Source organism: Contarinia nasturtii, unplaced genomic scaffold (genome assembly GCF_009176525.2).
Source record: "Contarinia nasturtii isolate CC-2019 unplaced genomic scaffold, AAFC_CNas_1.1 Cnas_scaffold_285, whole genome shotgun sequence".
Classification (NCBI taxonomy): Eukaryota; Metazoa; Arthropoda; class Insecta; order Diptera; family Cecidomyiidae; genus Contarinia; species Contarinia nasturtii.
Window position 1 is genome coordinate 509,350 of NW_022197640.1, and position 21,203 is coordinate 530,552.

Below are 21,203 nucleotides of genomic sequence, written 5' to 3' on the forward strand. Positions count from 1 at the left end.
AAAAAAGAGCAAGAAAGAAACAAATAAAGTTTAGATCCTAAACATAATGAATGAAATGTTGAGTTTTCTTTGAGAGTGTCTAAGATTTTTAGTTACGATGTAATTAGACAATTGATTCCCTCATTTTATGGTTGACGGTCAATGGACAGCCAATCAAATGAGTGTGCGTACTTCACTGTCATCATCATTTAACATGGGGAGAATCACGCTAGTGAATACTAGAAAAACTAGTAAATCTAGTGCGAAGAATGACGTCACAAACGAAACCAACTTCACACCAAAGGCCATATAATTTATATGAAAAACTACTGCGAGAATTTTCTAGTTTTCTAGAATTTCGTGATTTACCCCATGTCATTTACGCAATTTCATGCACACATGTCTTCGGGTGATATTCATCTCTCTTTCAGATGCGATAAAAATAAAGCGAAAAACGTACAAAAAGTCCATCTAATGTCATTAACATAATTAATTACAATAAAAGCTTCTTGTACAAACCAATTGCGTTCTCGCGATCCACACACACACACACACACGCACACATATACCGAAATTAAAGAAGTAAAATAGAACGAGAGGGAAAACAGCAACACATTTTTTGGGGGCAAAAAAGAAGTTGGTAATTTGTAGAGGAAAAAAATAAATAAATTTTCACGCAAAATGGTGTGCGGGCATTAATTTGCTATGTATGTGTGAGTTGAAATACGCAGCAAATAAACAAACGTCACCATCGAATCATCGAATTAATAGCAACAACATACAAAACGTTAATATCAAAACACTGCGGTAAAAATGCGAACATTTAACAAAAATGTTTTACAAATCGACCCATTTGTCTACAAATGGATGGCAAATTTTGTGTCGTTGTCGCGGAAAACCGAATGGGGGATTATCTAAATAAACATCCAAAAATCGAAAGCACAAAAGAAAATCAAATCAGATTGTTATTGGCTTCCACTCGTCGATTGGCTAAGAAGAAGAACAGTGGAAAAAAACGGAAACATGCCATATATTAAATTGATGTTATGTATTACGAATTAAACCCCAATACAGTGCGAAAATTGGAGATAAAATGTGACATCGCTATGGTTCCAAGAGAAAAGCGTGAAAGATCATGGCCAACGCACAGTTCTGAATAAAAATTAGATGCTCACATCAACTGAATAACAACAAAATAAGCAGAAAAAAAAATCGGCCCACAAATACTACCACACAGTGGTAGATTCAGTTAAATGAGCATTAGGGGAAATTCGGAATGAGAGCAAAATGAAGAAAACAGCAAGCACTGATGACGCCATTTTGAGGGAAAATTCTCTTTTACTTTTATGGTCTCACTTATTTTTCTTCCCGCCTTACTCTTTTATTCCATGACTTGGACGCCGGACATCGAATTCAATTGAATATCTATTAGAGCTATCTTCAATTTTCAAATGAAATAAACGTAACTTGAACCTCGGCCACTAACAACCAACCCGAAAACAATTCATTTAACGAGAAAAGAGAGAAAGAGAGACGGAAAAAGAATTCAAATCACATTATTGAAACTGAAAATCTGTATTTGATGTCGGCAAACATTCACAAAAAGCGCCAACAATACGGTTGTAAATGTTTATTACTCTGTGGCTAGATGGACACGCACGATCCATATAAAAAAAAACGACATCACAGGATGGCTTGGTGTTTTTTTTTATTAGATCAACCGCAATGGCCGTTCCGTAAGTACAATGACAAACCCATCCAATTTTTTTTTTGTTCATCCATATATGTGTATTTTCTTTCGAAGAAGCAATTGTGTAATCAATACATGTTATCTGAAATAGAATGGGAGTATTTCTATCAAAAGGTAATTGCTGATGGCAATGACACTGCCAAAAACGAGTATAACGAAATGGAGGAATTTTCTCAGAGAAACTATTGGAATAAAATGCAAATGATTGCCATTTACTCGCACAAATCGAAAGCAAATCGAGTTAATGACGTTCAATATACCACTTGTTTATTTTGCTTGTATAAAATGCTTAAGCAATTCAAAATTAATGAAGAGGAATTAAAAATGGATTTATATTCAAATTTTTCTGGGGGGGAGGTATGGTTCCCGAATTTTTACCATTCTTTCACTGAGATTTTACGATTTTGTTAAAACATATATTAAATCGGTTTTTATTTCTGTTTAACATTTGCAAAAAGTACATCATCTCAACGATCAATGTAAGCAAAACATGGTTTCACTTATGAAATCCCAAGTGTTTTTATTACATTATTTGAAATGGATGCTAATGCATAAATGTATGAGAAATGAAAAGCTAGAAAATATTATTGTTGTTGTTATCCTCTCTTTACATACTCAAGCCATGTTCACCTCCTTGCAGTCTGACTCCTTACCATCCCATATATCGAAGTCGAGAAACCATATTTTTTTTTTCTGTTCCGCATATGAAATTTTCCGTCCGAATTACAATTGGAAAAATTCACATCTGAACACTGAAATACGAATATATGTACAACAAATTACGAATGCTGTATTCAATTCGGGGTAGTAAAACGATAAATTACAATATTTTTCGCAAACCTTCCCCAAACGCTGACGATTTTTTGTTTTGGTTCACATCTTTCTCGCCCTTTATATAAATACCAATTTTCTCTCCCTCTCTCTATCTAATTTTACCATACCGTTTTGGCGTGTCAAAAGTTTGGAGCACTCTTTTTTGCTCGATCTTATTGAAAATGATACACCTCGCAAGCAAATTGCATCGAAACGTTGTTGAAATAAAGAAAAAAATGAGTGAGAAAAAACGGTAAATAGAATCAAATAGATTATGTTCGAGTATGTTCGCTTTTATGGTAAAGTAATGCTGAATAATTGTTATTTTCGAAGGTCACAAACAAAAACTTTTCACGTTTACACATCTTTAGTTAATTTGCGTGAAAACCATAATGACGCATATCGATACAGTCGCATTAACAACATTTCAAAGTTATTTTTTATGATTATCTCTTTTTTTACGCCAGTGAACTTCAATAGTGGACCAAAGTAAAATTGAGTGAGAACATATTTTTTGTGCATCGATAGGTACTCATATGAGTGAGCGTATTTTTATTGCACATCAACCAAGGACCAAAAACAATGCGATCTAAATTTGACCGTAAAATTTTATGGTATCATTTTCATAAATAAAACTACTCCCACAAATATCCCTAGCAGGGATATCTTTTATCATTTGGATCAAAATAAAAACAACAATAATAACAAAAACACAATGAAATTATACACAAACGAATGCGAGCGAGAAAAGGAGAGTGGAAAAAAAATCTGATCGAAACGAAACGGCAGCACCCACAAACTCAACCGATAAAACAAACTATTTGCTGAAATGAAAGTGATTCATCCAATGGTCAAATTATACAAAACATGCCAACGAAAACAAAATGATACTCAAAACAACGATATAGTTAATGTTATTGCAGCTCCAGAATATGCCACATAATTGCCATTGATTTTGTGACCGAAAACATCAAAATTCAGAATATGTCACTGCCAACGCTCACTCTTTTTTTACACACATTTATACGATATATGGATATTTAGTGCCCATATTTTTAAATCCTCTGCTGGCAAGTGTTTCAACACTTATTCATTCAAAACATAAATATAAAATGATAATCGAGAAAGATAATTAATGAAAATTAATTTATTAATTTGAATAAGTAATAGAAAATTGTTCTGCAATAAACGACATGAAAAACATACAATATCATAATTATCGTCATCCCCTGAATTTCAAAATGAACCAAGTTTACACCATTTTGCATCCTCTCTGAACAAAAAAGTATGGCATTGCAAAAAAAAATCTCCGAGAGGATGATCAACGCCAGTCTTCATTAGGTTGAATGAACTTTTTGAAAAAGGGAAATTGCAAAAAATGATGTAAATTTTGAGAATTACCAAAATAAAATAACTTCCTCTCAATGTTTAAAAATGTGAAATCAAAAATTCCTTAAATCTTCAATGCCAGAATTTATGGTTTTAATAATAAAAACTAAGACCAGCAACGTTTTTATCTGATGAAAAAATAATAATGATTTGGCGGTCTTCTTATTCTTGCACAAATGTTACACTGTTTTCTATAAATAAATACCCAATTAAATAAGAGTACTTATGACGGCTTTGTTAAGATTATGATGAACCTTTCTATTACAAAATGACCTGTGATATTAATTTTATTACAAAAAAAAGCAAAAGAATTTAACCAATTCAATTTTTTACTCGCATTATATTTCCGAAATGTGAAAGTGTCGCCATCTAATATTACAAATATCATTAAATAGGTGTGTGACTCGAATAGTGCAAAATCTGACTATGAAAGGGAACTAACTTCAGACTGCATTGTTGCTATTGTTGGCAATTGTCTCAATACATTTATTTGTCAAGTTTCACTTTGGTGTTTACACCGAAATTATCCAGACAAAAAGTATTTATCAGGAAATAAAAAAAAATTAAAGCAGTATTGCAAGCATCTAAGACAAGTCTAAACATTCATTGATTAGGAACAATTTGAATTAGGCAAAATGGTGTATCTAAAGGATTGGGATGATTTCGAAATTGCGGCCGAAAATATGTTTATGCAAAATCCGGAGAAGTGTCGATTCACATTGAAATATATACATTCCAAAGGGCTCATTCAATTGAAATTCACAGACAATGAAAAAGTAAGTTGGAAAATACCATTTCCTTTTCGTATATCATTTAACTCAAATGAAATTTTCCATATTCACAGTGTATTCAATACAAAACGGAGATTATGCCGGATTTGAAAAAGATAGAAAAATTGACTGGTAACTTAATGCTTCACATGGCATCGAATAATTGAGCGGATTGCAATCGTCTTCATTAAATTAAATTGATTTAATCGCATTCATCTACGGCGCGCGGATTTCTAGCATTTAAGTGTTCATATATTTTATTTTATTTTTCAAAAATATAATCAAGTCCATATTATATATTTTATAGAAAATGAATATAAATGAACAAAACACAAAATCAAAATGCATTTCTTTTTCACTTGACATTCGTATTGTGCATGTAATGTTTTTTTTTTTGTTGAATAATTGCAGCTGTCTTAGACAAAACTTTTTGCCATTGACAAACCACATAAAAATAAAAATGAAACGGGCTTTACGATATAATTAAATCGCTTCATTTAGAAATGGGTTTTCTTTAGTGCCCGCGTGTAAATGGTCATATACACAGTTGGTTTATCGATGTATGTGTATTGTGTATGAGTTTTTGACATTTCACAAGTGAAACGATAAACGTCAAAATATTCATGCCATATTGCTCTTTTCGCTTGTTTACGATTCTCTTTGAAACGTCAACGCTTCAATCAACGCAATTAAACTATTATTTATTTTAAGGTCTTTTTTGACCAACAAACATGAGTAATATTTACATTCAAGAGCCGCCGACTTCGGGCAAGGTAATGCACTATTTTTGGATTTTCATACGTTTTTTTTATTCTGTTCAACTAATAAATCACATTTCAATGCGATTTAGATTCTCTTGAAAACAACAGCCGGTGATATCGACATTGAACTATGGAGCCGAGAAGCACCATTGGCGTGCCGGAATTTCATCCAATTGTGTATGGAGGGATATTACAATGGTACAATATTTCATCGAGTTGTAAAAGGTTTTATCGCACAAGGCGGTGATCCACATGGCGATGGAACTGGCGGTGAATCAATCTATGGCAAACCATTTAAAGATGAATTTCATACGCGATTACGTTTCTGTCGGCGTGGATTGGTTGCAATGGCAAACAGTGGCCGTGATGACAATGCGTCACAGTTTTTCTTCACATTGGGCGAAGCACAAGAGCTTCAAAACAAGCATACAATTTTTGGTAAAGTTGGCGGCGATACCATTTACAATGTTCTCAAAATGGAAGACGGCGACATTGATGCCAATGAACGACCAGTTTATCCATATAAAATCATTAAAACCGAAATTCTGCTCAATCCATTTGATGACATTGTTCCGCGAAAATCAACGCGAACGGAAAAAGACGGCGAGAAACGAAAATCGAAAAAAGAAAAGGGTGTAAAGTATGTATACAAACAACGATTTCAATTAACGATTTAAAACGTTTTTCACGATCGATTTTTAAACTTTTCAGAAATTTTGGACTATTATCGTTTGGCGAAGAAGCCGAAGAAGATGAAACCGAAACCAATGATTTTGTACAGAAAAATGCAGCCAAATCGAAATCGGTTCATGACATTATTGATGATCCAAAATTAAGTAAAGAAGCTGTTCATATTGAAAAGAAAGGGGACTACATTGAAGAGCGTCATGTTCAATCGGATGGTGATGCAAATGTAGTAGAGAAAACCGATCGTGTTAGAGATAAATTGAAAAAGAGATTAGACAAAGGTGAAAAGAGGAAAATTGAACCGGAACCAAAGAAAGATGATTCCAATTCAGACTCGGATGAGTATACCAATGAACTGGAGAGGGCAAGAAAACTAAAACGACAAAAGAAAGCGTAAGTATATTAAAGTGCCATTGCGATCAATGTTTGATGTCTTTTTTATGGATTAAATATTCCAGCGATGAAATCCGAAATGAAATCAAAGCTTTGAAAAAGGAATATAAAACAGAGAAAATGTCCAGAGAAGTTAAGGAAGAAAAAACTGAAACTAAGGAAAAGGAGCATGATAATGAAATGGTTGAGGAATATTTGTCCGAGCAACGTAAATATGGCAATTTGAAGAAGGAAGTTCCAAAAAAGGGTGCTGAACGGTAATATTCGCGCATTATTTTCAATTGAACGCATGATTTTCAATTTTATTTTCATTCAGCGAGGCATACACACTTAAGCTGTTGAGCAAATTCAAAACAAAATTAAACAGTATAAAATCAGCGAAAGACGATGATGAAGAGGATACTTCCAAAAATGATGTTGACGATGAAGAATTAAATACGGACAAATGGATGGTGAGAATTTGTTTGTTTGTTTGTTTTTTTTTTGTGCACACTTGTTAAATGAAATTTAAAATTTGAAATTGTTCAACAGTCGCACACTCTAAAATTCGATGAAATGGGATCAATACTGGCGAAAGATGCTGCAACAAAAAAAGATGATTGGTATGCAGATGACATAGCCAATCCACAAAATCCGATCAACAAAAGAAAACGGGGTGAAGATGGACGACGCGACAAAGATCGACACCGTCATAGACGTTAGAGCAACACAAACTTTTTTTCAGATTTCATAATAGATTGATTTTTCGCTTGTGTTTTCATATTAATGCTTGAGATCTACTAGGGGTTAGATACAGACTAGAAATTCTGATAATGAAAGGGTTTTACTTAAACTAAAAATACTTGGAACAGCGTATATCACCTGTATAAAAATAAAACACGACTATATAAAAGTTGAGTGTGAAAAATTAAAAAAAAAAATTGAGAATAATATTAAATAATTAAATACATTTTGAAACTTAAACATTTATGATTGGTTATAAAACTTCGATTCGAATTCAAATGGCACTTGGTAATATACTACCAGCGGAATGCGGTTATTTGTGCTCGTTGTTGATTAAAATGGATGCGTAAAGATTTTCAGCAGTACATTGTGGTCCGTCCTTTGCTTCCTGGCTATAGGCGCATCTATAGTTAGGCATATTAATGCCTAGATAATTGCTTTTTTTAAATATCACTTTTCTTGTCCATACAAATACTCCAACTATTAAAATAACAGACGTCATACTCAACGCACATGAATTAGAAGAATATTCAGTACTTTTCTTCGCTCCATTCTCTTCGATATGATTTTCATTCCGTTGAGTGTGGACAATTTCTTGTATTCCCATTTCGTCACTAGTGATTTCTTCGGGTTTAATGGTTGAGCTTGGATTTCGAATGCAACTAACATTATGGATATTATGCTCAATATCAACAGAAGATCCCGTATTATCTAAATTACTCAACGAACTGTGAACACGAAATTTTTCCAAGTGTGCAAAACGCGAATTTACTGGATTGAAGATGATTTTTGTCAATTCATTTTGAGACAAGTCCAGCAATTCTAAGTTTATTAATTTACCCAAATATTTTATTTCAATCACAAGCAATTTATTATTGGATAAATCCACAATTTTCAAATTTGTTTGGTCCGGCAATGATCCTGCTTCAAAAGTCTCCAATTTGATATTTGCCAAGGATAACTGTTCTCCAATTGTTGAATATTTTTGTAGGATAGGTCCAAATTTTTTATTTGCACCGTATCATTGAAAATATTTTGGCGCAGCGTATTTATATGATCATGGCATAAGATCAGTGTCTGCAAGCAGAAACGTTTTATCACTTATACAAATGCGACATATGGTCTAAGACACCATATCGTCAGACACCATGACGTAACGCCTTCAGCAAATACTGCAGTTTGATTGATTCAAGATTTAAATGATGAAGGCTAGTATATACACGGAATATATTATATTTGATTCGTGACATTTGGCAATTTTGAAATTGCAAGGAACCCGTGCTACGACATCGCAATTCTGTGAGATTTGAACATCTAATGTGGGTGATGTCTGGATTGAAGAAATCATTTGACTGAATTTGATCAGAACAAATAAATATTATTTTGTCCGTTGAATATCTTATTGTATCGTAATATAAACATTCACTGATAAACTCATTTTTGACGTATAAAGGCGACAAAAATCGAACTGATGCGAGTATTCATCTTTGGCTTGATATTATTAGCCGTGTCGATTAGTAGAGTTCAAAAAAGATTTACACAATTATTTCTGTTGTAACTAAGTTATATTTTTCAGTTAAATTCGTGTCTTCTACAATTTCTCAAATTTTATTAAAGTATATGATGTCCACGCTTGTGTCCACGAATTGAGAACCAACATCACTTGCAGTCGGTCGAAACAAAATAAAAAACTTCACAACCTAATCAAATTCGAAAAAACTTAAATAATAAATTAAATCTAATTGCTTACAAAAAGGGTTGATAATGAAACTTGAGACGTGGGAGAAGCGATAAAAATTATCGTTTACTAAAAACTATAGCATAAGAACAGTGTGCCTGACACTGCCAGCTCATATCCTCTTTTAAATGATGTAATCATGTATTGACACACTGGAAAACAGAATGAAATAAATATTCATTTCGTGAACGAAGGTCAGTTTATGATTATTTTTGCAACTGTCTGAAAAAGCATTTGATTTAGATATTTAATGTTTGTTCCACCGATTCCAACTTCGTCAATTGGGTGTTATCCATAGATGATGACGTAAAAAAATTTAGGGGGGGGGGTTGTGATGGCAAAATTCCGTAGGGGGTCCCTTGAAAAATCCATGGGGGGTCCCTGACGATGTCAACAATTTGTACGAAATGGGGATAAAATCGTTTTTTTTTTTTTTTGAAGTCACTTTTTTGGCGAAAATCCCTAGCAAATCGAAAGAATTTTTTCCGAAAAACCCTAGCAAATCGGAAGAATTTTCTCGGCCAAAAAAAGTGAAGGGCAAAAAAAAAGGTCCTCATTTCCAAAATTGTTGAGGGTTCCTAAAAATATTTTAGGGGGAGTGATCCGACCCCTAGGAACCCTCGTCATCACCTATGGGTGTTATCAATTTTCGCAACAAAATGAATGACTCAATCAAACACCAGACCATCCCAATCTAAAATATATGTCAACATATGCGTATGCACTTGTGGTTTCTTGCGAAAATGACAACGCAAATAGTAGTGAGGAAAGTAAACAGAATGATAATATTTCATGGCTTTTTATTTTTACAAATGCATCGTGATAAATCTCTTTTGTGGACTTTCTCATTTTCTTTAAAATTTCATTTATTTGGAAAGTATATATCCCATATATGGGAAAATTTAAATCACTAGATTTTTATTTGTTATCTCACTTTTGCATCCATATCTTTTGTAAGGAAACTAAATGAAACTTTAGTTTCAAATTGTATAGTAAAAACTAAATAAAATTAATAAGTCTTTTTTATTTAAAAAAAAATATAAATCAATCGCTTTTCAAGGCCGCATCTGATTTTGTCCGAATGATAATTGGTGAGTCGACGACGCTGTGATTAATTTTATTAATGGTTTGTACCAAAATATTCTTTTGGCATTGATTATACGGTAGCATTGGTGACAGTGAATTGGTGCCTTTTGTCATGTTCATATAATAATTTTCGTTAGTTTCATCATCATCACAGCTGTAATTCATCAGATTGCTACTTGTCGCATTCACAAGGGTGCTGACATTTTTATCGGTAAACTGACCACTTGCTGTCGATCCAAAGTCATTCTCATTGATATACAAATCGGTAAATGAATTTGAAATTGTGTTCGTATGCATATAAAAGCTACTATGCTGCATCGTTGAATCATCATGTTGATTTGTATCAATATCTTGTAAATAATTTCGCCAATGTTTGATGCCATTTGTTTGCTGTGCAATATTAGCAAAGCACATATTTTCATAATCACACACGCTCATACCTAAGGGAAGAATCACAAAAGAAAAGAATTAATTTAAAATAATGGACAAATAATCGACAAATAATCGACAAATAATCGCAAACACACGCTCATACCATCGCCCGGCAACAATTTGAAATCTTCAATATACTTTGATAACAATTGATCTTGTAGCTTTAAATTCTGAATGGTTAGTTGATTCTTTCGAATTCGCTCTTGGAAGATTATTTGATTTTCATAAATGGCCGCATCAATGTTTTCGATAAGCTTATCGTCGATAATTTCGGGTAATCTTTCTAACAATGACACTCGATCGAGATCTTGCAATTTTTGTTCGGCTTCAGCTCTGGAACTTTCAGCACCGCCCAATTCAATCAAACTCTTTGCTAACACATCCACCTGCTCTGCTGAAATGTGATCACTCATAATATCGACTAAATGAAGCATTTCCTGATTGAAGCATTTTCAATTGTAACGAAAGAAAAAAAATGTTAAAAATAAAATAAAAAATGCTTAGGGATGGCATTAAATTTACCTGTGATGAACAGATTCCTTTGCGTTTAAGTAAACTATTACGACTGTCTGATATATTTTGCATGCTGTCTAGACAATTTGGGCTATCATCAGCGGATGAATTGACCCGTTCGATTTGCTTCAAATTGTCGGTTGATGAGGAGAGTTTGTGAAATAGAATGGCTTTGTTTGGGCTCGATTGTTGTAAATCGTCCATTGATTTGCACATTTCACGTAACTTGGGTTGTTCGGTTTGTGTTGATGATGAAATTCGTGAATTATCCAATTTACTTGAAGTCATATAATTGCTATCGTTCACTTCAAAAAAAATCGTTGAAAAATTTGTTGAATCACACATCATGTCAAATTCCTCGTGCTCATAAATCGGTTGACGTTTATTGAAACCGAACATTTTCGTTTTCTCCACATTTTTTACGCCATGTTTTTTTGACTCAACGAAATTCTTCATGTCAGTCTTATAAGAAGCCTTTTCAAATGTTTTCAAATCTTCGGGTAAATTAGATGCATCAATGACATTTGGTAAATCAATGATCGGTGTGACAGTCGCTTCATTCGAGTCAATCGTTCCGTTAATTGGTAAAAAGACTTGCGAATTTGAGTTATGTGACGACGATAAATTGTCGATAATGTGCGTTGTTGATCGTGTTGGTGCACCGGTTGAATGTACATTCAGTTTATAATCCTCATTAAAACGTCGTATTAAATAGAAGAAATGGATGAAAATGTGCCAGAGAAATGAAAAAACTGCCAGACCAGCTGAAACACCTGCAAAAAAACAACAAAATTACAAAAAAATCTGCTACATTTTTTTTTCTCCGGCTCTGTCCCTTTGTGGTGTGTAGAAATGAAAAGACTACCTGTCATAAGATACTTGTAGTGACGATAGACTATGAGAAATGACTGGAAAAGGAACTGTGGACAATATTGGAATATGGCATTAACAGTTTGTATGGCGTTCACATCGCGAATACGATCGATTATCACTTCAACGGTGTGTTCCTCATCATCCGACATTGATTTATCCTTGCGTGAAATTTTGTGCAGAATATTTTGGTATCGATATGGAATGCCGAGCAATAAAATGTGCATCATAAGTGCTCTGGCGCTAACCGTACTATCCGATCGCAGCAGCCACAATGAATAAATTTGACACAACACTGATGGTACAATTACTAGCGTCAACGTTATAACTCCATACTGTACTTCATTTTTCACGAAGTAACAACAAACTAGCATAAAATCTGCGAAACGAGAAAAAGAAAAAGACACGATAATGAAAAGAAACCACCAACAAACAAAACTGAATTTAAAATGAACTCATTTTGTCAAGATAATAATCTTGAACAATTTATTTTTGTTGTTGTTTTTTTTCTGCTTAGTTCATCACACACAGAATCAAAATCACAAAGGGCATGCAGAAATTCACCGCTTATGTTGTTGTTGTTGTTGTTGTTGTTGTTGTGAAAAACAGCAGCAGCGGCATGATCAACAACGACAACAACAAAACGCACGAAACATCAACAAAAAATACCAGCCGCGTCTTTATAACTATTCACTTGTTTACTACATGTCGTGTTTATTTCTGTTCCTTTCGTTTTTTTTTTTTAATTTAAAATGTTTTATATTTAACATTGGTCAAAAGGTTAAACGCTGGAATTTCTGTAAATTATATTATAATTTGATTGTTAAAGAGATTTTTTTATTTTGCAACTATTACCAACAAATGTTTCGGCGAAAAATATCAATGCACTAAACCACATGAAATAAATTTCAATCGAAAATTGTTTGATTTTTGCATTGATTCGTGGTCGCTTTTGTTTTTTCTTCTGGATGCCATCGGACGAATTTGAATTTATAACGTCCATCTTAGCTGGCGTATGTGTTGCGTATGGTTGACTGCTTGATTTGATTTGTAAATATTTTTTTTTTTCGTTTCTTCTCCGTGCGTGTGTATATATATATATATATATGTTTGAATTTACACTTATCGATTCGATTCGATTCGATGCCGTGAGAATTAAAAGCACTAACTAATCGAATGTGATCGAAATGGATTTAAAGCACACAAACTAATCACATATTTTACGTATCAATGAAAATGAAAGAATAAAAAATAGAAAAAATAAAAATAAGAAACACTTCATTGTTCACACACAGTAACAATGCTTGGTGGACCAAGTTGAAATGTTGTGATGTTTATGATGATCATTGCACTCGCGTTAGCTCAATTTCATTCGGATTTTCGGCAGGCGTATTTTGTTTATGTCTTTGTTCGCTTGTATGTTTGGCATCCACGAAAACATATTCAAACGAAAATGTGAAACACAAACTGAAATATTTCTCGAGAGTGCAGAGAGTGAAAAGAAACGAAAGGAATAAATGGGAATGGAGAAGAGGGAAAAAAAAGCACACAACACCAGAAACTATATGTTGTGTATGTGCTCGGCACACACAATACTCACATACTTGAAAAGACAACAACAGACGAGAGAAGCAAAAAAAAATCGACGGTACACACAGGCAATATAACAGAGAGAACAAGTGGCGAATGGAATTGGAATCGGATCGAAGCAGCAACAACAACAGAACACCAAAGAGAGAGAATAATAAAATGTATACAAGAATATATCCCATCATGCCATATGAACATATACATACAATCGACACGAAGCGCAATGTAGCAGACACATTGTATTTGCTATGGTGTTGCGGTGCACAACATGTATTCGAGAGACAGTGCATGTGCCTGTTATCTGCCTGTATCAACCCGACAACTCAACATGAACAAACAAACGTCTTGCCGAGAAAGAGAGAGAGAGACATATAGAAAATAACAGACATAATTTTTGTTTCTTTCACATATTTGGTGATGTTTGAATTGGTAATAACGAACGCCGAACGACACACAAACGAAAAAAAAAAATGAACTACTCAGAGGCTCAAAACCAAAGGGAGAAGAAAAAAAAAGGAATGAGAGACCAACTGAAGAATGGAAAGAAGTAAACGAAACAGGCAACAATACAATCATAAATATGTGCGAGACCAACTGTGTATTACTATATAGCATTACCACCAGCGCTGGTGCTTACATACATACTGCGAGAGACTCGCGTCGAGCGGGTGCCTTTGCTTTGCCATTTCATTCACTCCAACAGCCGTTTTGCAATTGATTGAGAGAGAACAAGTGATACAAGAACGACGACAACAACAACCACGATGACGACGGCAAAGAGACATAGAACCCAAACATAAACACACTGTCTACATGCGATAGAAAGAGATAGCCTTGCGAGATCACAAAGAATGTGAAAAGAGATATGTACGATCCACGGCAGCCAATTTGTGGTGTTTTTTAACATTTATTTTTTCTTCAAAAACTGTGTGTATTATGTTGGTCATCATTTAGTAACAATGTGAAAAGCCAGCATGTGAGAACCAACTGACGACAACGAGAGAAGAAAAAACATGCATTGTAACAGATTGTAAAAGAAAATGAAGAAATTCAAACAAACGACCATTTGAACTGAACGCACACTTTATTCTCTCAGCGTACGATTGATTGCATTTCATTCGATACACAATCAGAACGCATAAACACCGCATTCAAATAAACAAATAAATGAATGTATGTACATAAAATAAAAGGGGGAAAAATGGAACATTTTCATTTTTTTTTTTCATTTTTTTTTCATCAGTATCTCACGGTAATGTACACGCAAGTGCATGCATGTATGTGTGTCTTATGTAAGTATAAAACGAATGAAATGTCTGTATTTGGAATTCGTGTTCCATACTAATTAATTGAGATTTTATTTGGATGTAGTTTTTCTCTCAAGTTCTTTGCACAACAAACATATTTTAAACGGTTTCGATGCTTGATCGCGATCCGTTTGATCGTTTATCCATTCCGACGAAAAAAAAAACATTGTGTGTTGTTGAATGATGCCCACTGTGTTTTGGTGGGACAAATCGAGTTGTAATTCTTCAAGCGCTTCGTCGCAAACACTTTGTTGATGCTCAATTTAAGCACGTAAACGTCGTTTCGGTGTTTATTTGTTTTTTGGTTTTTTTATTGTTGTTGTTGAATTTTGCAAAGACGCCGCTTCTGCGCTGCCTCAATTATTTCAGCTTGCACTTTATATACAATGAACTGCTAATTAGCATTTAATTGACCTGTTGAATGATTCATAGTGAATAGAATGTTTTTTTCTGGGTGCCATAGAGCATAGACACACATTTATTCAAAATGATCCATATGTTTTGCGCAAATTAAGTCATTTTAAATCTCAAACGGTTACACCAGTTGTGTCGCCGGAAAATTACTTTTAAATTATACCAATTTTAAAATTATATGTGCCAATGCCGGATCTTTAATATAAACATGTCTAATTCGATGTTAATTTTATGTGTTCATTCAAATTGACGAATTCTCTCTGTGACAAACTTATTCAATCTATTTCTTGTCATCGTATTCCTTCTTTTTTTGTTGTTGTTGTTGAATTGAACTGTGGCCACGGTGATCATATGTCACAGCGATTGCGTTGTATGTGCGAGGAAATCAGTCGTCTCATCGGCCACTAGTCTGCTCAATCAACATATTATCGCAATTTAATTTTAGCAGACTTTTTGTCATTTTGTTGATTTGTTTGTGGCTTTATATTTTTGGAAGCGATTTAACCACGCACCTACATAAATAAATCGTATGACACGGTTTTTGCTGTTGTCGCTGCCACACACACGTCAAACAAATTTTCCGGAAAAAAAATCACGGAAATAAATATGTTTTGTTTTGGGCTCGGCTTGTATGGATGCGGGCGGTAATGCGAGTGTGTGTATGTGTGTGTTCGTATATTAGATGACTAGGATGATGATGCAAAGAATCAGGCACATTTCATCGAAACGCATTTTCGATGTTCCAAACATATAAATCTTGTACGTGACTATTTCAAAATCTATCAACACGGCCTGCATTTAATTTAGATCATAACAACGCTCCCGAATCTATTTCGATTAAAAGAGAGTGAGCGATAGAGAGAAAGAGGTCGTCGGTGTGTATCCGAATATATTTTGCTGACGATCATCATCAGTAGTAGCATCATCATTTCAATCAAATGCTTACATGGTCAAATTAATGATTTCACTTTGTAAATGAAGTGAATTTCTCGTAAATTGTATATTAGGCAAGGAAATAACGTAATGGTTGTTTTGAATGGTTGTAATGCCAGAATGGTTTTGTGGCTGTGAGCGGGTGCGCGCCTATCACGACACATCGACCATATAGCCAATTGCCAAATGACGTCGTTGTCATTCAGACGCATTTGTTCATTTGTAAACGTTAAGTCGCACTGACGTCGTTGAGTGTTGACCCGAGTGTTTAAAATAATATCCGTTGGCCGATTCATACATATGTCACTGTTCTAAAATAAAGGGCGCACACAATTGTCGTGTTTTTTTCTTTTTTCGTGTATATTATTAATTTTAATATGCATTATGTATGATACTGTAAGTTGAGTATTGAAGTGAACGCAAAAAAAAATCATGAACGACATTCCGTCTATCTTTTTTTTATGGTAACGTTCTCATACAGCCGTCGAAATTTAATACGAATTGTTTATTTTTATTCAAATGGATCGTCTCTTTTTTGTTCTGCGTTCACTTGAGATTTAAAAAAGCGGGAGTTTTTTTTTGTTTCTCATTCACTTAACGACGCCACTGATGCAAAAACGATATAGATGAGAGAAAAGGGAGAAAAATAAACATATGTAGAATCGCCGGTTGATTGGTTTAATTTTCGCCAAAACAAAATCAAACTGAAAGAATCGATTAAAATTGGAAATAAAACGTAATATACGGAAAAGAAAACAACAAAAATCAACCACATGATGATGATTACCCATGTGTACATATAATAACATTTTTTTTTCACCCAGCGCACTCACTCCCATGCTAACACGACATGCAATCATAATCACAGCCGACAGAGATATTTATCGAAGATTGAATAATAGTGCTGATGCATAAAACAATTGCGGTGTTGTTCATTCATTAGGTTTGTGCGACTCTTGGTGCTACTGCTAGTTACTGCCACTGCTGTGTTTCTCTGATATTTTTTGTTCTCCAATTGTTGTTTTAATTGAATCGATTTACATTGAAACTCATTTTCTCTCAATGGGACCACAATCTCTACAAACATACATTTTTTTTTCTTCCACTTTAAATTTACATTTTCAGCTCGGATTTTTCCGAGCATATTCAATTCATGTTAAAATCTTATGAGACAAACAGAAATTTGTTTCTATCGTTTTTTTTCTCTATGATTGACTCAACATTTAAATCATATATATAATTTACAGCTTAATATTGGTATGAAAATCTTCCTCTTTTGCGTGTGAAACAATAAAAAATGCAAAATGAGGTTTCAATTTTCACGTTTTTTTCCCTTTCTATCTTTCACCAACACTTAACATGTAAGATAGTTAGTTCTAAATGCGAAACATATATTATAGCATCTAAACATGAGCATAGATTAGTCATATTTGTATTTTTTTGTTTGTTTGTTTGATTTGAATTGAAAATGAAAAAAAAGAACCAAATGACCATATGTGTATATGGATCATATATTTTTTTTATTGCTAGTTTAATGAAAATGTTTGCCTCGAAATGTATATTAATCGTGATTTCTCGATGAAACAAATCTTTACTTTGTCTTAGACGAAGGGCGATCTTATTGTTGCTGTTTTCAATGTGCGTATTTAATTTCTCATAATTTGTTTATGTTCTGAAGCATTATATAGATTGTTTTTTTCATTATTATTTTCTAAGGCGATGATTTTTCATTCACGATTGTTTTTCATTAGCAAACACCTAACCATCAAATTGTATTAATAAAATTAGCCGTCGTTTTATATGTGTATGTGTGCATATCACGGTTGTGCCAAAGACGTCATACCGTGCCGGTCGGTATTCATTTCATTTCAATACAACGTATTTCGGCAACTTAAAAGGATACTCGAGAATAAGGTGATGGCTAATTGTGTGTCGATCATAAAATAAGTAAATCGATATGGTATTTTTCGATAAATTTGTGGCCACTTGTATTCCCTATCAAATGCGTACTCAATTGTAGTGCCAAACCGTATGCTAAATAAATAATTAAATCCACTTCATCATCTATCATCGAGCAATGCCACTGCCTGCCATTGCTTCCGCCGAGTTAGTTGGCCGGATGCGAATGAAAAACTACAATCAAAAGGAGCTGAAAAAAAAGAACCGCATACATTTTCAAAAAACCAAAAATGAGGGAAAAGTTGGTTATTAGTTTCACGTATCACGTCATTTCTTTTGGGCTGACGTTGAAATTGGGAACGGTTCCAAGCACACACATACTCGGGACCGGGCGGCTTAGCAGCAACACAATCGTCAGCCTAATAGAACCGAACATACTTTTCCTGTCAACATCAATTAAAATATCTAAAATAAACAAACGCTTAGATATTTCTTTCAATTTTTTTTTTGTTTTATTCTCGGTTCAAATAATTTCATTTATTAAATAAAATTATTGCCTACTCTACGATCTCTATCTTTACAATACATATACACACACATACAATTATACCATTTATTTATGAAAAAAAAGAAGATTTATTCGAATATGAAATGTTCTGCTACTGTATTTGCTTATAATCTATTTACTTAAATTAAATTGCTTCTTAGTCGAATGCAGCCGTTGAGTGAGTTTTCAAACAAACACATTCCTCTCCCTCTTCAGTTTTCGAAATTAAAATCTGCATGTTTTTTTGGCTATGAAACTGCATGGATCAACTGGTGCTTTCTTCTTTTCGTCTTCTATTTATTTTCAATTCAATTCCAACAGACAATTTGTTTTTCACTCTTGCCGAATTGGTTACACTAAAAATCCAGAATGAAGGATTACATATTCAATTAGTGTGCTTGCGTCGTAGTCGATGAATAAAAAAAGAAGTAAAAGAAAATACACATGTAATCGATGAAAAAAAAAATAGCAATCGATCTGACATATAAATTTAAACGAAGGTTAGACTATTTTATACAAATCAATTCAAGCGCGTTTTCATTAACTCAGACTGTATACAATGCGCACCGTATGTTTATTAAGCATGATTCTATACTTTTTATTCTATCTCATTCTTATTTAGTATTTATGAATCGGTCTTGGAATTCAAATCGTTTGAAACAACAATAAATTCAATTAAATAAATAGATACTACTAAATCCGGCTAGTGTACATTTGTGTGTGAATGTTTGTATGTGTGAGTGAGCGCGCGCAAGTTTCAAATTAACTGCTAATCTATCGACATCTAAACGGGACTCGGCACACAGTGTACATTTATTGGTAGAATAATTACTCTGTTTATTCTTCTTTTTTTGATTTAGTTTTTTTTTTCTTTGATAAAAAATGGAATTCGCTTAAATTTCCAGATGAGATTTCCTTATTTGTGTTACAAATTGGAGGATTTTTTTTGGACTAAAACTACAAATATTTATATAAAAGAAAATTCTCGGCGATGTCACAAAAAAAAAGTATAATTTATTTATCGTTGGAGGAGAAATGAACGATTTTTGTGTAATATTTTAATTTTGTTGTTGATTGTTCTCTCTCACTTTATGTTTAGGTTAGATATTTGGTTTCGAATGACGCCACCACCATCATTCTCTCAGACTTTTCAATTGTTTGCGAGCACGGAAACCACGAAAACCAGCCTGAATTTTGATAGCCGCATCGGATGCCACTTTTTGCTTTTTTCGCACCAAAAATCCACGAATGCCAGCTTGAATTTTTGTTGCACATTTTTCTTTATCCAATTGCTTACTAGACTTGTAACGTTGGCCATTCAACTCTTCGCTGCGATCGTTTCGATAGACACATGCATTGTTTGCATTGCGTTGATTTGATTGTCCCGATGCCAAATTTCCATTGCATTGTTTCAGTTGTTTTCGTACACGATATCCCCGAAAACCAGCTTGAATTTTAATTGCTGCATCTTCTTCAGATATCGAAGAACTCGGTGAACTTGGATGAATATGCATTTTTTTCTCGTACTTTATCTTCCTTTATGTATTCTTTTGTCAGATAATATTCTTGTCGGCAACGATAATTATTCAACTGATGCAAATTTGATTAATGAAATAACAACTTTGATGAGAACTGTTTTTGTTTCACTCGATTCGGAGAAAAAAAAATGATTAATTTAAAAAAAAAACTGTTGCGCACGATTTCGTGTTAAAACTTTTTTAGCACTCTTTTTTCTCTGTCTTTTACTCTTTTATTATTCTTCTCGCTTAATTTCAATTGATCAATCAAACGAATATTGTTAAAGAATTTTCTCTCGATTTGATGCAGCGATCTTACTTTTTCGTCTTGAAAAATTTGAAATGTTGCTTGATTTCCTTTGTTTTGTTTTCGCTTTTGTGTTGCGTGCTTACTCTGTGGACAGTTGCTAGCAAACTGAATCGTGAAAAATTAATGAAGATTTTTCAATTAAAGCGCGTTGAAGAAAACACGTTTTGTGTGTCTATATATACGGTGTTGTCGTATGGCTGTTTATAACACAAACGCTGTATGTGGCTTGTCTTTCGTATCCGCGCGTTCTCTCCCGAAATGCTCTTAGATATTGCAAAAAAAAAAAAATCATCATCAACAACAACAACGACAAGCAACACGAAAAATAAAATACACAACATCAACGCGCGCACACACATATGTCTAAATATACACATCGCATGAACATGTGCATGCGAGTTCCCATTCGCGTTCGCTGTTGTTTACTCTCTTCAACGCTGAGTGTGAGATTTCAATTTATTTCTCTTACTCACTCTTTTCCATTTCAAATAATATAAATGTTTTGTTTTATTGTTGATTATTTTCAATAAATTGTTAGTTTTTTTCACCGTTTGTTTTTTCCATTCACCTATGATAAATAAAAAAAAACTTTTCTCTCATCATTCGCACACTTTATACTATCTACATTGATAGTGATGCGTGTACGAGATAGAGAGAGAAATAGAATAATTTTACTCGCGTGAACTGATTTGAAGAAGAGAGAGAGTGAGAGAGAGAGAGAGGGAAATGAAAAATAAAAAGTCGTTCACAAATGCTTATTGGCGTCATAGAGATCAATTATT

At 33.7% G+C, this 21,203-nt stretch overlaps 4 protein-coding genes across 4 annotated transcripts; 2 read left to right on the forward strand and 2 right to left on the reverse strand.

Annotated features, from left to right (window-relative positions):
* The first annotated feature begins 4,403 nt into the window (after positions 1-4,403).
* LOC116337691 (signal recognition particle 9 kDa protein) lies at positions 4,404-5,044 on the forward strand. Its single transcript, XM_031762458.1, has 2 exons — positions 4,404-4,707; positions 4,776-5,044. Exons 1-2 carry the CDS (start codon positions 4,567-4,569, stop codon positions 4,866-4,868), a joined length of 234 nt encoding a protein of 77 aa, XP_031618318.1. The 5' UTR covers positions 4,404-4,566; the 3' UTR covers positions 4,869-5,044.
* A 297-nt stretch (positions 5,045-5,341) lies between these two features.
* Positions 5,342-7,474, forward strand: LOC116337638 (spliceosome-associated protein CWC27 homolog). The gene is made up of 6 exons (XM_031762330.1): positions 5,342-5,474; positions 5,552-6,102; positions 6,174-6,542; positions 6,608-6,799; positions 6,859-6,994; positions 7,074-7,474. The coding sequence occupies exons 1-6, from the start codon at positions 5,433-5,435 to the stop codon at positions 7,242-7,244; spliced, it is 1,461 nt and encodes a 486-aa protein (XP_031618190.1). The 5' UTR covers positions 5,342-5,432; the 3' UTR covers positions 7,245-7,474.
* Positions 7,475-9,786: 2,312 nt separating this feature from the next.
* LOC116337637 lies at positions 9,787-13,506 on the reverse strand. The gene is made up of 5 exons (XM_031762329.1): positions 12,760-13,506; positions 11,900-12,283; positions 11,044-11,807; positions 10,625-10,958; positions 9,787-10,529 (listed from the first exon to the last, which is right to left on the reverse strand). Exons 1-5 carry the CDS (start codon positions 12,905-12,907, stop codon positions 10,048-10,050), a joined length of 2,112 nt encoding a protein of 703 aa, XP_031618189.1. The 5' UTR covers positions 12,908-13,506; the 3' UTR covers positions 9,787-10,047.
* Positions 13,507-19,588: 6,082 nt separating this feature from the next.
* On the reverse strand, positions 19,589-20,650 carry LOC116337485 (abnormal spindle-like microcephaly-associated protein homolog). The gene has a single exon (XM_031762089.1). It carries the CDS (start codon positions 20,106-20,108, stop codon positions 19,728-19,730), a length of 381 nt encoding a protein of 126 aa, XP_031617949.1. The 5' UTR covers positions 20,109-20,650; the 3' UTR covers positions 19,589-19,727.
* Positions 20,651-21,203: the final 553 nt, after the last annotated feature.